This window comes from Silurus aristotelis (assembly GCF_946808225.1).
Source record: "Silurus aristotelis genome assembly, chromosome: 13".
NCBI lineage: Eukaryota > Metazoa > Chordata > Actinopteri > Siluriformes > Siluridae > Silurus > Silurus aristotelis.
In genome coordinates, this window is record NC_139586.1 from 6,029,297 (window position 1) to 6,042,868 (window position 13,572).

The 13,572-nt window shown below is 34.9% G+C and overlaps 1 protein-coding gene across 2 annotated transcripts in view; it reads left to right on the forward strand.

Annotated features, from left to right (window-relative positions):
• Positions 1 to 13,572, forward strand: part of LOC310735413 (protein kinase C-binding protein NELL1-like) — a 275,873-nt gene that overhangs the window by 131,998 nt on the left and 130,303 nt on the right. For both annotated transcript variants that reach the window (XM_083558150.1, XM_083558151.1), the window contains exons 9-12: positions 3,577 to 3,679; positions 4,504 to 4,577; positions 5,757 to 5,856; positions 10,063 to 10,191. In XM_083558150.1, the coding sequence (XP_083414276.1) occupies positions 3,577 to 3,679; positions 4,504 to 4,577; positions 5,757 to 5,856; positions 10,063 to 10,191 (406 nt within the window). The remainder of the gene's footprint in view (positions 1 to 3,576; positions 3,680 to 4,503; positions 4,578 to 5,756; positions 5,857 to 10,062; positions 10,192 to 13,572) is intronic.

Sequence of the window (13,572 nt, forward strand, 5' to 3'; positions counted from 1 at the left end):
TTGTGATGAAGAATTCGCTTTTGTTACAAGGAAAACTGTTCAGTGGTTGAGGGTAAAGTTCACAGAATGGTGGAAATTGATGATGGAGACATCTGTGTAATGAGGACAGTGCTTGTATGAGGATAGAGAATGTCTGATTAAACTTAAAGAAGGCTGTGTTTATCAAAGGTGGAGAATGTTTTGATAATGGCACCTATACACTGGCACAGCATGTGTAACATGAAGCCTGTGTGATGGTGGAGCCTGGAGCATAGTGGAAGTTGTAAGATGGTGAGACTTATATGATGGTTAGATAAACTGGATAATGATGGAGCCTGTGTAGAGACAGAGATTTTATGATGTTAGATCTTGTTACAAATAGGGAACCAAGTTTGATTAAATTCAATTTAAATAAACTGAATTGATGATCTTGGTGGAGCCGGAATAAGAGTATAACTTTTAAGATGATTAGTGTGGAGCCTGGCTGATAATGGAAGTTGTGCAATGCTAAAGCCCATGTGATGAGGAATATGAACACTTGATAATGAAGGTGAAGCATTTGTGATGGTGAAAAATGTGATCATAAAATTTGTTTAATAGCAGTGTTAACAAAAAAAATTATCAAAAAGCCACTACAGAAAAATTTATTGACATTGATCTTATACAATGGTGCAATGAAAGAGTAGTGTGAATGATGGTGGAGATTGCATCAGGGTAGAAGATGTAAAATGAACTGTTGATGATGAAACTTTTATTAGAGTAGAGTTTGTTGACCACTGAGTGTAAAACACAAATGACAACAGAACCTGAGTGATGATGAATGTGGAGCCTGCACACATTAGGATCTATGTAATGACAGGAAAAATTGGATAAAGGTTGAGCCTGTATTGAGGTGGTGTTTCTATGATAATGGATCTTAAGAAAGGATCTTAAGAATGTGGACCTTCTGTGATGGAGGAACCTGTATGGTGGTGAAAGTTGTAATAAAAAGGTTGTATGAGGGTAGAACTTGTGTAAAGTGAGCTTTTTTAAGTGGGCGAGAAAATTGTAAGGTATGTGAATAAAATGATGTCTTTTTGATAATGTACAATATGTGGAGTCTGCATGATTATGGAAGTTACAATAGGGCTAAGCCTAGATAATGGTGGAACTTGGATGATTATGCAAGTTGCAGTATGGTGGATATACAGTATGTGATGGTGGAACTTGTAAAATAGAGATGCTTTTTTGATAATGAAAGTGAGGCTTAGCTTGATTATGGAAGTTGAACAATGGTGGAGCATTTATGACAGTGAATGGGCAAATTGGGTAATGGTGGAGTGTTTGTGATGGTGAAACTTGTAAGATGTTGAAATCATTGATGGTTGTGTAATGGTAAAGCCAATGTAGTGTAAAAGTTATAAGATGGCAATTTTAATGTGATAAATGTAGATCTCTGGTGTCTGGATCTCTGGTGATTATAATGATGAAGCTTATGTGAGAGTAAAGAAAGTTGGTTGAAGGTTGAGGTCTGTGGAATGTAATTTGGTTGTGGCAATTTTTGGGGGGTGCTTTTTGTATTATGATTAGCCTTGCTGGGGGGGGGTGAAGTCTGTTTGACAGTGATGCTCATATGATGTCTGCTGAAGTCTGTATGATGATGATGAATGGCAAACTAAATAATGGTGGAGCATGGTTTCTAGGCTGATGTTCATGATCATCATCATGCAAAGTACATGCACAGAGACAATGAAATGCAGTATGATGAATAGAAAAAAAAGTGAAGGCAGAGCCTGTTTAAAAGTGGAGCTTGTGAGATAGTGAGCATGTATGACCATGAATACATAGTCTCTGTAAAAGATGGAGCTTGTGTGCTAGAGCAACCTATTTGATGGTGGAACCTGCTTGGGGCAAAGCCTCAGCAAAGTAGAGATTGCATGTTGGTGGACATTTTAAGATGGGGCACCACTGTATGATATTAGTAAGAAATAGTAAGGAGAAGATGTAGATGTAGATGATGATGATGATGATGCAGCTTAAGTAAGAGAAAATAATGTTTGATGGTGAAGTCTGCTTGAAAATAAGAGTCTGTGTGATGGTGAAGTGCATAAGCTGGTGGGGTGCGTAATAATAATTGGGGAAACTGGATAAAGGAGGGATAAAGGGGGTGAAGCTTATTTGATAAACTTCTTTATGTTGTTGCTTCTTTGAGGGTGATGCCTGTGTAATGAAAGAGCTAGTGTGAAGATGAAGCCCATGTGTTTGAAGATTTGGGATGGTTTAAAAGTTTTAGAGCCTGTGTGATCTCTGATCTCTATCAGTGTCTTTAGTACTGTTTAGTAAGAATCACTATGTATACATATACAAAATCAGAATACACACCTCAAACTTTACTGCAGTCAAATTCATTTTGTCATGTATTATAAGTGCTTTTTGTCATTTCACATTCATGTAACAAGCCTGCAAGCACAATAACATACCTAAGCCCCTGAGGAGCTTGAATTTTCTGACAAGCCTTTTAAAACAGTGTACAGTCTGTGCTTTAGACCCTACAGGAGGCTATAGAAGAAAAAAAATACACTTCCTGAAGGTTTTTTTTATTATACTAATGAAAAAAAGCACATAACCTATTTTACTACAGGATTTAATGGAATGTTTTTTTAATTCTGTCAGTTTGGACCGCATGGATATATTTTACCTGGAGTTATTTTGACATGCCCCTTTTATAGCCTGTGGGAAAAAAAACAAGGAAATGTGCAGGAATTCGCAAGAGGTTAGGCTTTGGCACAATCGCTCCATTGCTGGGATAACAAATCTCACCCTCGATCCTCAGGCTTTGGGTCTACTAGATAGCATTCATGCTGCATAATGAAAGTATCTGGTGGGGACTCTATACCATTATAGAGAGCCAGAGTAGCCAGGAGGCCCAACATCAAGAATTCCACTGACTCAAACTGAAGCACTGAAAGAAAAATGTTTCTCTCCTGAGCAAAAGCTCTTTGTAGGTGGACAGTGTATTGGGTGACATTAGAAGAAGCTTTTCTCACTCAACCAAAAAGCCAAACCTATTGTTTTACTGTGAGCAAAGTCTCCTGTAACCTGCAGCAGTGAGAGAAATGTCACATGTGATTTATTCTGGCCAATGCATGTATCTTTATAATAGTTTATAAAATGAATTAGAACACAGTGCAGGCAACATACAATAATAATGCCTGTTGTGGAATTACAAGACTCAAATAAAGGACTCACAAGACTTAACAAAAAATGGTACAAGAAACCACAATCAAGGAGTCACATTAAAAATAAAACACACAACATAGCCACACAACAGTTTAAAATAGAGCATAACTTAACATCTTGTTACACACCTCGTTGATAGGAAGACGTGTCAAATTACAGGCAATTTTGAATCATGGGAGTCAGACAACAAGTCTTGATTACAAGTTCATTATTGATGGAGTTAAAACAGTTACTTAATTGTGAAATCGAACCCTATTAAAATACTTAAGAAATTTGTGTACCAGCTTCAATTATAATTTAAGAGCTAATTTATATAAACAGTGGTAGTAACATAAGTCAGTGACTCCACACAATATTCTTGTGTTTTTCATTTTTCAGAACGGTGCGGTTGAGTGTCGGAGAATATTTTGCCCTCCTGTGAACTGCTCTGAGGACTCTTTACCTGTTCATGTGGATGGGACCTGCTGTAAGAAATGCAGATGTGAGTGGAAAAGGAAAACTGATTATGTGCAGTATAATTCATATTGTTTTCCTCTTAATTTGCAGTGGCTTTTTCACACATATGTCTTTTTATCTAAAACAAAATGTGAATTTTTTTGCCTATATCTGACGGTTGATATGTGCTATAATGGAGTGTTATGTAGGTATTTAACACTCAAACTTCATTGTATCTGTTAATGTAGACCTTTGAACGGGAAGTACCATTTTTTTAATGTTTTTTTTATACTAAGTAATGTAAGGTAAAATTATAAGGTATCTTTATTCTTCAGTTTATTTTATATTTATTCCATTCAGAGATTCCATTTAAAAAAGATGTCATCATGATCCAGTTTTGTCTCCATGTGAAGCATACAGTCTAAAGGTACTTTTAAGACCTCAGTAGCCTGAGGAGAGGTAAAGTTTATAAAGAAGAAAAAAATAAAAATGTTATCAGTGATATTATATAATGTAAAAGCACTGTGCAGTGAGAATGGGAAACACTATGTTGTGATGAATGGAAGAGGTATTAATTCAAGAGCTAAGATTGTAATGAGGCTCCTTTGATGAATTTGATCAGCCCTATTATTATAAGCTCTTTTAAAGGGCAATCTACCGCAATACGGCTCTCGAGTTACTTTCAGATTTACGTTTTGCTATTAAGCAGATTGCTGTCAGTGTGCTCTGAGCCATAACTAATGGAATAGCGGCTATTCATGGAGCACCACCGTTATTTTTCTGTTATATTGGGTTAATTGTTTGGATCTTTTTTGGTCTCGGATTGAATTTCAGTGCAAGCCCATTATTTCTCAATTTTTCTGTTTGCAGCTAAATGCACCTACCTGGGCCAAACACTTTCAGAGGGTCAGCGTGTTCTCCTACAGAGCTGCAAAGAGTGCAGGGTCAGTGAAATCTTTCTAATCTATTCTTTTAAGGTGTTTTGTCAATGCAGTGTTATGTCAGTTTTGAGGAATAATTGATAATGTTATATCAATTAATAATGCGAATGTCCCAAAAAGCATTAGCAGGAAAATCTTTGCAGCCTGAGGATTTATAATCAACCATGACAGGAACCAAACACACATTTGCACAGTTACTCACAGCTAGGGGCAATGTTGAATAGCTAGTACCCCTGCCAGCACATTCTGGGAGGCAGAGGTCACTTAAATGCAGGGTCAAACCACAGTTATGCAGTACAAGGAAACACCTAAAGTTTTGAAGAGAGACACATACATGCTCAAACATTTTGTTTATATGCAACAAACTAGGTATTTTAATAGTATGAAGATTTACTTTAAGGAAACAAATGTATAAATTGACAGATGTTAAACTTTCATTGAGCAATCCTTCCTTTGCATCAATAATAGTTTTTCACAATCTTGGTATCTGGACAATTTCTGCAAATATTCAGCTGAAATGATTTGCCACATCTCTTGCAAAACTTGCCAATGGTGTTCTTCACAAGTCAAACATTTTTTTTTTTACTTTGTGAGCCATTTCATTCTAGAATAGATTAATAGGATTTAGGTGCAGTGACTGGGCAGGCCATTCCATGATAACTATCACTCCAGCTGTCTGTTTGGTCACTAAATAAGGCTTCCAGTGCTTGAAAGTTTGATTCATTATCTTCTTGTATGGTGGAGTTGGTTCCAGTTAGCCTATTTGTAATAATATAATTTGTTATTTCCTTTGAAGCCATTATGTGTGCCTTTCCAAATAGGGTATTTTTCTTTGGGCACATCTCTATTTGTTTTGAATGCAGCAGATTTTTCTTGATCATATTTAATGTGTTGTGTAGCAATAAACACACAATTACACAAGCACACGTGATTTATGCATAATTGCACTGTTTCTACGTGTTTTCTCAGATCTTTACTTTACTCATAAGAGAACATGAAAGTATCTGAAAGTTATCTGTGTTGAATCATGTATGAGCTCGTTTCATACCCAGACTTATGATGTGGTTTCTTCAGGTTTTTTCACCAGTCCAGCAATTTGTAGTCTTAATTATTCCATTATAAACAGATTATTTTACTTGTTTGATAAGTAATTTGTTTGTTTGTTTGTTTGTTTGTTTCCAGAACGGTGTGATGGAGTTGGTGAATGAAAGCTGCCCAAGTCTGAACTGCACAATAAATGACCAGCTTTTGCCAGAGAACAGATGCTGCAACGTCTGCAGAGGTTTTTTTATTATTCTTTTTATTATTGGGAGATGCTATTTTGTATTGTGTCAAGGCACATTTGAGAAATCTCTCTCTCTCGTTTTCCTGTGTATGATTCAGTTTCACGGTATGATACAGAACAAATTGACTTTGTTAATCTGCTTTTCAGAGATGTATTTATTTTTTTGCTGTATCTGCACAGTTGATAAAATAGAAAAGAAACTATATATATATATATATATATATATATATATATATATATATATATATATATATATATATATATATATGAAATTCAGAGCCTATGCACTTTTACGTATGTCGTTTGCATTTAGCTGGTTATTTTCTTCCTGAATCTGCACATCGACCTCGAATATATCATAATTATATTTATTCCTTTACAGTTGCATCACTACATAACTTTATTGGATAATTAGGCGTGATGTAGTTTAGCACCTTTTGCTAGATTCTTTAAAAATTACAAATTAAATATTTAATGTGCATAATATATTTAACATTCATTAAGCATGTTGCTTTATTGAACGAGTTATGATTTTCTTAACGAGACATGATGATCAGTGTTTTTGTCTGATCTGTGTGCTAAAAGAAAAGTGTATTTTATGTGTTCTCTCATTTGTAGTATTTTTCCATGCTGTGCAGTTTTGCAATTTGCAGGCACAGAGTTCTCACATCCAGTAGGATTATTGCACTTTGCTATGCTGCAGGTGATATAAAGTAAGAGTTCTGTCAAATTGAAAAATACAAAATGTTCACTTTGGAGGTCAAATTGGAATTCAGCACACAGAAATAGGGTCAGTAAATTGAATCAAACAGAGGGTCTCTCTGTCTACATACATATATATTTTTCATTCATTTTATACATATATTTTATACATATTTTTATTTATACACTATTACTTAATGATATAAACTGGAAACAAAAACAGGACATTATTCTGTGTTTTGGTAAATAATTAAGGAATTGATTATTGGAGATTTATGGAGACAATATACAGGCTGCAAGTTCTAGCAATTCAGCGGTGCTGTGTGTTTTTACAATTCATTAGTCACAAAAAAACTGCTAAATAATAAATGTCAGTGCATCCTGAACAGCATTGATGGAGCATCTAGTATAGTTGGGTTGCCAGGTTTACACTTTCTACATAGAATTAAATTAATTCAAGAAATTCCAGTGTGTCTGATTCACAGTTGTGTTTGTTTTTGTTTAGGTTGCTGACGTAATTAGGTTTGTAGCAGGGTTATATGTTTTTCATGAGGTTTCCTTGTTACTGAATGAATAAACACTATATGGCCAAAAGTATGTGAACCCCTGACGATCACAGCCAAATGGGTTTCAAACAAATCCAAATTAATACCACACAAGTCCAAAACACAGAACTGTGTAGAATTTGTTTGTAAGTCTGTTTGCAAATTGCTGGATGCTCTATGATTTTTAAATAGTTATAAGAGCTACAGCTTAGTTGAACCTCATTTTTTTATTTGTGTTTATTTCAATTTATTGTTGATTATTGCTTCCTCACAGTTTGCAAGTATGATTCCTGACTTCAGGTTACTACCTGTTTCAGTGAGGGTTTTGTCTGGTTTTGCTTGTTTCCACCTATTTCCCAAAATAATATCAGTGGGTGGACTGGCTAAAATATATAGGCCATGCTTGGGAATGAGTGTGTACACGATGGTATGGAAAAGAGAAAATTGCAATTGAAAGGGGCTGAAAAATATTAACCCCAATGAAATCTAGGAGGCGACACTCTGTGTGTAATCATCTGCCATGAACATAACAGCAATCGCCCCCTGCACTCCGGATTTCTTCGACTTGATTCCACAAAAGACCAAATTAATCCACTTTAAGACATTTGTTATGCACAAATAATCAGATATGAATGCCAAGAATGTAACCTTCTAACAGATGGGGCTTAAAGTGTTTTTAATATGTAATTTTTTCATATTTGCAGCAATTCCCCACTCATTGATAATATCTTTTTTTTTTTTTTTTTTTTTTAGATAAAAATAAGTCACAAATTTGTGATTACTTTAAAATGTGTATTTACATCCCAAATCTTCTGTGCACACATTTCACCTCTGTAATATGTAGAACATTCTTAACAGTTTTATTAATATCCTGAGATAATGTCATTAATAAGGTCTTGACTTGCAGGTATTTTGTTCTATGGAAGGTACAATACATTAGTGACACATTAAAATAGAGACTTTGAAGAGTAAATATTTATGACAGAAAATAGGTAAAACATTTTATCAGCAGCATCAGCTAAACTCTGACAAAATTATTGGGACACATCTTAATTACTGAAGTCGGGTGTGGAGATGGAGACAGAGATCGTGAAGCGGGAAGCGCATAAGATTAGTAAGGAGGAAGTGATAGCAGCGATTAAGAGGATGAAGAGTGGAAAGTCCGTTGGAATAAGTCAGGGGAATTAAGTTGATCAGTCGCACCATGAAGTTATGGGAAAGAGTAGGGGAAGCCAGGCTGAGAGAAGAGGTGGCCATCTGTGAGCAACAGTATTGTTTCATGCTGAGGAAGAGCGCTACAGATGCAATTTGCTTCGAGTATGGTGATGAAGAAGTGAAGAGAAGGTCAGGAGGAGTTGCATTGTGTGTTTGTGGATTTAGGAGGAGGTTTATAGATTTGGTGAGGAAGACATGCAGGTACTTGGTTTGAAAGAGGCAGAGGACAGAGTGGCATGGAGATGGATGATCCGCCATGGCGACCCCTAACAGGTGTAGACAAAAGAAGAAGAAGAAGCTGCCAAGTGTCAGATTGAGTTGTGTAAAGCATCCAGCTACTGGATTCCATGCAGTGGAAGCGTGTTCATGCTTCTTTATATGGCAGTCTAATGGGTAAATCTGGGTTTTGACGGATTTGTCAGGAGAATGTAACCTGTTTAACTGCATTGTGCAGATGGATAATTGTATGGGGATGATTTCCAGAAGTTGGGAAAGGTCTTCCAATGCTTCCAAATTTGTGGGAACAGTTCGGAAAAAGGCCCTGTTCTATTCCAGCACAAAACCTCAACCCCATTAAACACCTTTGGGAAGAATTGGAACAGAGATTGTGAGACGGGTCTGAAAAATAACGTAAAAAATTGTTGAAAGCCTTTCCACAATAATGGAAGCTGTTATACCTGAAAAGAGGGACCAAATCCATATTACATATGTATACATATGTTTATGTATTACTTTTGCCAATGCATTGCATATTGCAAATTCATATGTCCATGTATTTAGAATGCAATGTCATTACAGTCTATGTTGATTTAAAGGTCAGGTGTCCCAATACTTTTGCCCATATTATATACTTCAAAGATACATGGTTGAAGTTGCTAACAAGGCAAGGTCTTAAAGTCTTCTCATTTAACACTGATCAGTAAAAGTAAATGAGTATATGTTCAGATGCATGCTGTATAAAGAACCACTAAGGTGAAGGAAAGTGAATCACTTTTTTATTTTATTTTATTTTATTTTATTTTATTTTATTTTATTTTATTTTATTTTATTTTATTTTATTTTATTTTATTTCATTTTATTTTATTTTATTTTAATTTATTTTATTTCATTTTATTTTATTTTATTTTATTTTATTTTATTTTATTTTATTTTATTTTATTTTATTTTATTTTATTTTAGCAAGATTGATGTTCGGCTCACTTAGGCTGTCAGGCCTCTGCCATTTTGATTGCTCTTGGCCCATAAATCAATCAAGATATGACAAGTGGCTGTCAGAGAAGGTTCAGTTACACAAGGACTTGAAGCAGTAACGATTAAACCTTGATAAATCAAATACAGTCTTTTTCTACACTATATTATGTTATAAAAGACATCTTATTTGTGATTGCTGCATGTTCAGCTGAAATGTTTAGATTTCAGGAAAACATTTATTATGTTTTTTCTTTGTGCCGTTAGATGTGAGGTCTTTGCAGTGAAAATTGCAGTGAGAATATATTAAATGATAAATACTGTCCTCGATTTTCATGAGAAGCTTCAGAGATGTCAGTAAGGATTGATAAATAAAAAACATCGGCCGTATTGTTTTTGCTACAAAACAAATAATCTTTAAGGAGATAAACTCATGCACACATTCAATGCAGGTTAAAAAGCGAGTGTTAAAACAAGTAAAATGCATATGCACAAGGTGGATTGATCTGAAATAAGGAGTAAAGATCTTTCTTGTCTTCTTTCTTTGTTGTAGGTCATGATTTCTGCGCAGAGGGGGTTCTCTGTGGAGAAAACTCTGTTTGCAAAAATCGGAATAACAAAGCAAAGTGCGAATGCAAAAGTGGCTACATGTCTATACACGGAGATTCAACCTACTGTGAAGGTAAGATAGATTTTGTATGTGTGTGTTTGTGTGCTTTATTTCACAAGGGATATAGCTGCTGGGAATGGCAGTTATCTGTGAACACAATTGGCAATTATCTTAAAAAAAAAAAAAAAAAAATGTTTTTCACTTTTGACCAAGAAAATTGTTTTTCGGCAGTATTTCAAATGTTGTGGGAAAATGACAGTGGGACCTGAAAACGATGGTTTGATTGCAGTGCTGTCACAACAAAACAGTGATCAACTATGAAACACTTGTTGGCGATGACTCTGGAAAGATACTGCATCCAGTGTTACTGTATTTTTTATCATAATAAAATTAAACTCTAAGCTCTTCAACTTTACGCTGTCTAGTTAACTGAACTTTGCAGACATGTTTCTCCGAACTTGAAGCTAAATTAAGGAAGACTGCTGTCTTAAAGCTTTTTCAAAATTGCTTAGACTTTAAGTTTCTAATTCCTGTTCATGTCTCTTCACAATTTCCCACTTTGTAGCTCTATTTCAGATGACACATTGTGTTTAATACATCCAAAAATGCATATGATTTTGCATATGATAGTTTTTTTTTTTTTCAAATTTGTTCAGAATTATGAATCGAAACATGAGTTGAGTGTATTGTTATTGGTGGTATAATTAGGAATTGTGGAATTGTTAAAAGACATAAAAATATTTACAACTGCATCAGTGTTAACATATGCCTCCAAACAAAGCCACATCTACTACCCAAACCTGGTAGGAAACTATGTGCTGAGAAAGAAATTGTTTTCACTTCAAGATGGCCCCTGCCACTGTTTAAGCTTCATCCTGACAGTATGCCTGCCAGGAATGTATTGAACAAGGAGCAGGAGGTACTGAATCACTGGTAAGACATAAATCATGATTTAAGCATAATATTTGTACAGTTCTATACTTGGGCCTACTGTATAAGATTTGCTTGCTTGTTCATTACATTTGACTCACTGTGTCACCAAACACATTTGTGTAGCTAGAACATTATTCACATCAATTTAATCTGAACTGCCGTGTGTTTTGTTTGAATTACTTTATTCGCTTCTATCATTTTTACTTGAATGTAATATAAGTGAAGGTTGTCGTATTGGGGACATATCAGATTTTTATCAGTGAAAACATTTTCAGTCTGGGGATGCAAAATCCAATTTGTAGTGCATTTTGAAGTGCATTATAGCCATATATGTTTTCGACAGTAGCCTCTCTGAGCTCTGTGTGTCTTAATAAAGAACTTTTTTTTATGTTTTTCATGTTATGCGTGGCCAGGTCGATCTTGGTTGGCTTCCTAAAGCAGTGAAAGTGTTTATTTCTTCCAAAATTAGAAAAAAAACCCAGGTCAGGAGTCGCTGCTGCTGCTTTAGACAGCTTTTGAGGTTAACATGGTAAAGGGGTAAAATGAATTTAGCCTAATAGGAGTAAGCTTGATTAGTCTCCACTTGAGCCACAGCTGTGTCAGAGAAGCTCAAGGAAACCTGACAGAGCAAATTGTTTAAAACTGAGTATCTACAAACTGCTCCTTCATGTCAAATATTTTATAAATGTTAAAATCCAATATATGTAACTGTTACACAAATACCTTCACATTTGTTATTCTTTTTAACTTATATTTATGTTTATTTGACATTAGGTTCAAAATGTAATTACCATTTGAACATTGTAACAAAGCACACAATTAACATTTGTTAATAATCAAAACTATTGTGTTTTTCATTAGTATTTTATTTTCTTTTTCATGGAAAAGGCGAAATTAAAAAAATCATCCATGTAAGTTGCGAGGTGCAGAAGCAAATTTAGCTTACACCCATTGTTTTTAAGTTACAACAGTGGCATTATAAGCTGAAAATATAATATAGTCAGGGCATTTAACAACACTTCAATATATGCATGATGCAGGCATATTACTAATCACATAAAAAATTATTTTGGGCATTTCACTTTGTTGATTGAATTAAATGTTGATTTATCCAGTCAAGTAAAACAAGATGATGTGCTTCAAGGAAAGTTCACAGGTTTTGTGAGATGGCCAGGTGAACATTGCACTTATTCACAAAATCGATAGACCAATAGCATTCAAAGGAACACTGCATCCTTGTAGTTCAGTTATTGTGTAAATGTGGACTTACAGAAAACATCTGCAGGTTTAATTTAGTAGCACTAAAAGTGATATTGTAATATTACAACAGCGGGCTTTACAGAAGTAAAAGAAACACAGGATCCAGGACTTGCATTTAGCACACTACATTTATATGATGAAGTAATAACACATGTATTAGTTTCCAATACAACTCTATGTGAGATAAGAGGTTACATCATTGAGAGTTTGAAGTTCTCATCAGGGCTAATTTTGTTGAAATTATAAACATGCAAACTGTCAAGAAGACATTATGTTGGATACGGCACCTATAAAATAGTGAATACAATCATAAGAAACAACCTTAAAAGCACTTTATCTGTGTGAAGCTGCTTTAAGACAATTTAAGCTGCTTTGAGTCCATTGCTAGTAGTGCTATACAAATAAAAACACATTTAATTAATTTGAATTGGGTCTCGATTAAAGTTTATAGCTTGCAACAAAGAGTGATGAACACTCTAACACGCTGTCAAAAAACAAGTTAAACATTACTTTACATTACATTGGACTTTACATCTCAAAGTCATGAGTTCATAGGCTGAGTCGCTGTTAGTGGATGAGGTGGCATTTAAAATGAAAAGGATTTCAGCGTGCTGCACTTTATTTGTATTGATGTATTTCTACATCAATAGAATCAAGAGTAACATTCTGTAACTCGTAGTAAAAGGTTGATGGCAAAAAAAAGAAAAGAGGTTGTCACTGCTGGGCCCTTAAGCCAGGCATGTAACCCTCAAGTGCTAATAGATAATTGTAGGTCGAAGTAGGTTGTATAAGGGCATCTGCTAAATGCTGCAAAAGCCATTGTCCTGGAAATCTTTTTTTTTCTAAACTGCGATTCGCGCTGGATCTCTGCAATGGTGTCAAAACGGTGACCTTTGAGCTGGATCTTCAGCTTTGGAAGAATTGATGATGTAAAACTTTGGACAAGACTTTTTTTTGTGTGTCAGTTTTTGACTGTTGTGCAGTCTGACATTATGACAACTGAGATTGTACAGTGTGATATAGGGATTATGTTCGTACAGTCTGACAAGCAACAATTGCAAAGAACTATTAAAAATGGCACAGTGTGTGGCTTGAACAATGTAAATATAAAGATCTGAATTTCATGTGCCTGGTGTGCTAATTGAAGTTCTGAGTATGTCTGAGTAGAAGTACATATCTTCTGTAAATATGAATTTAAAAGCATTCTTTTACCTTTCTTCTTGGCTAAAAATACAAAATTACTTGCTTTTTGCTGCACTT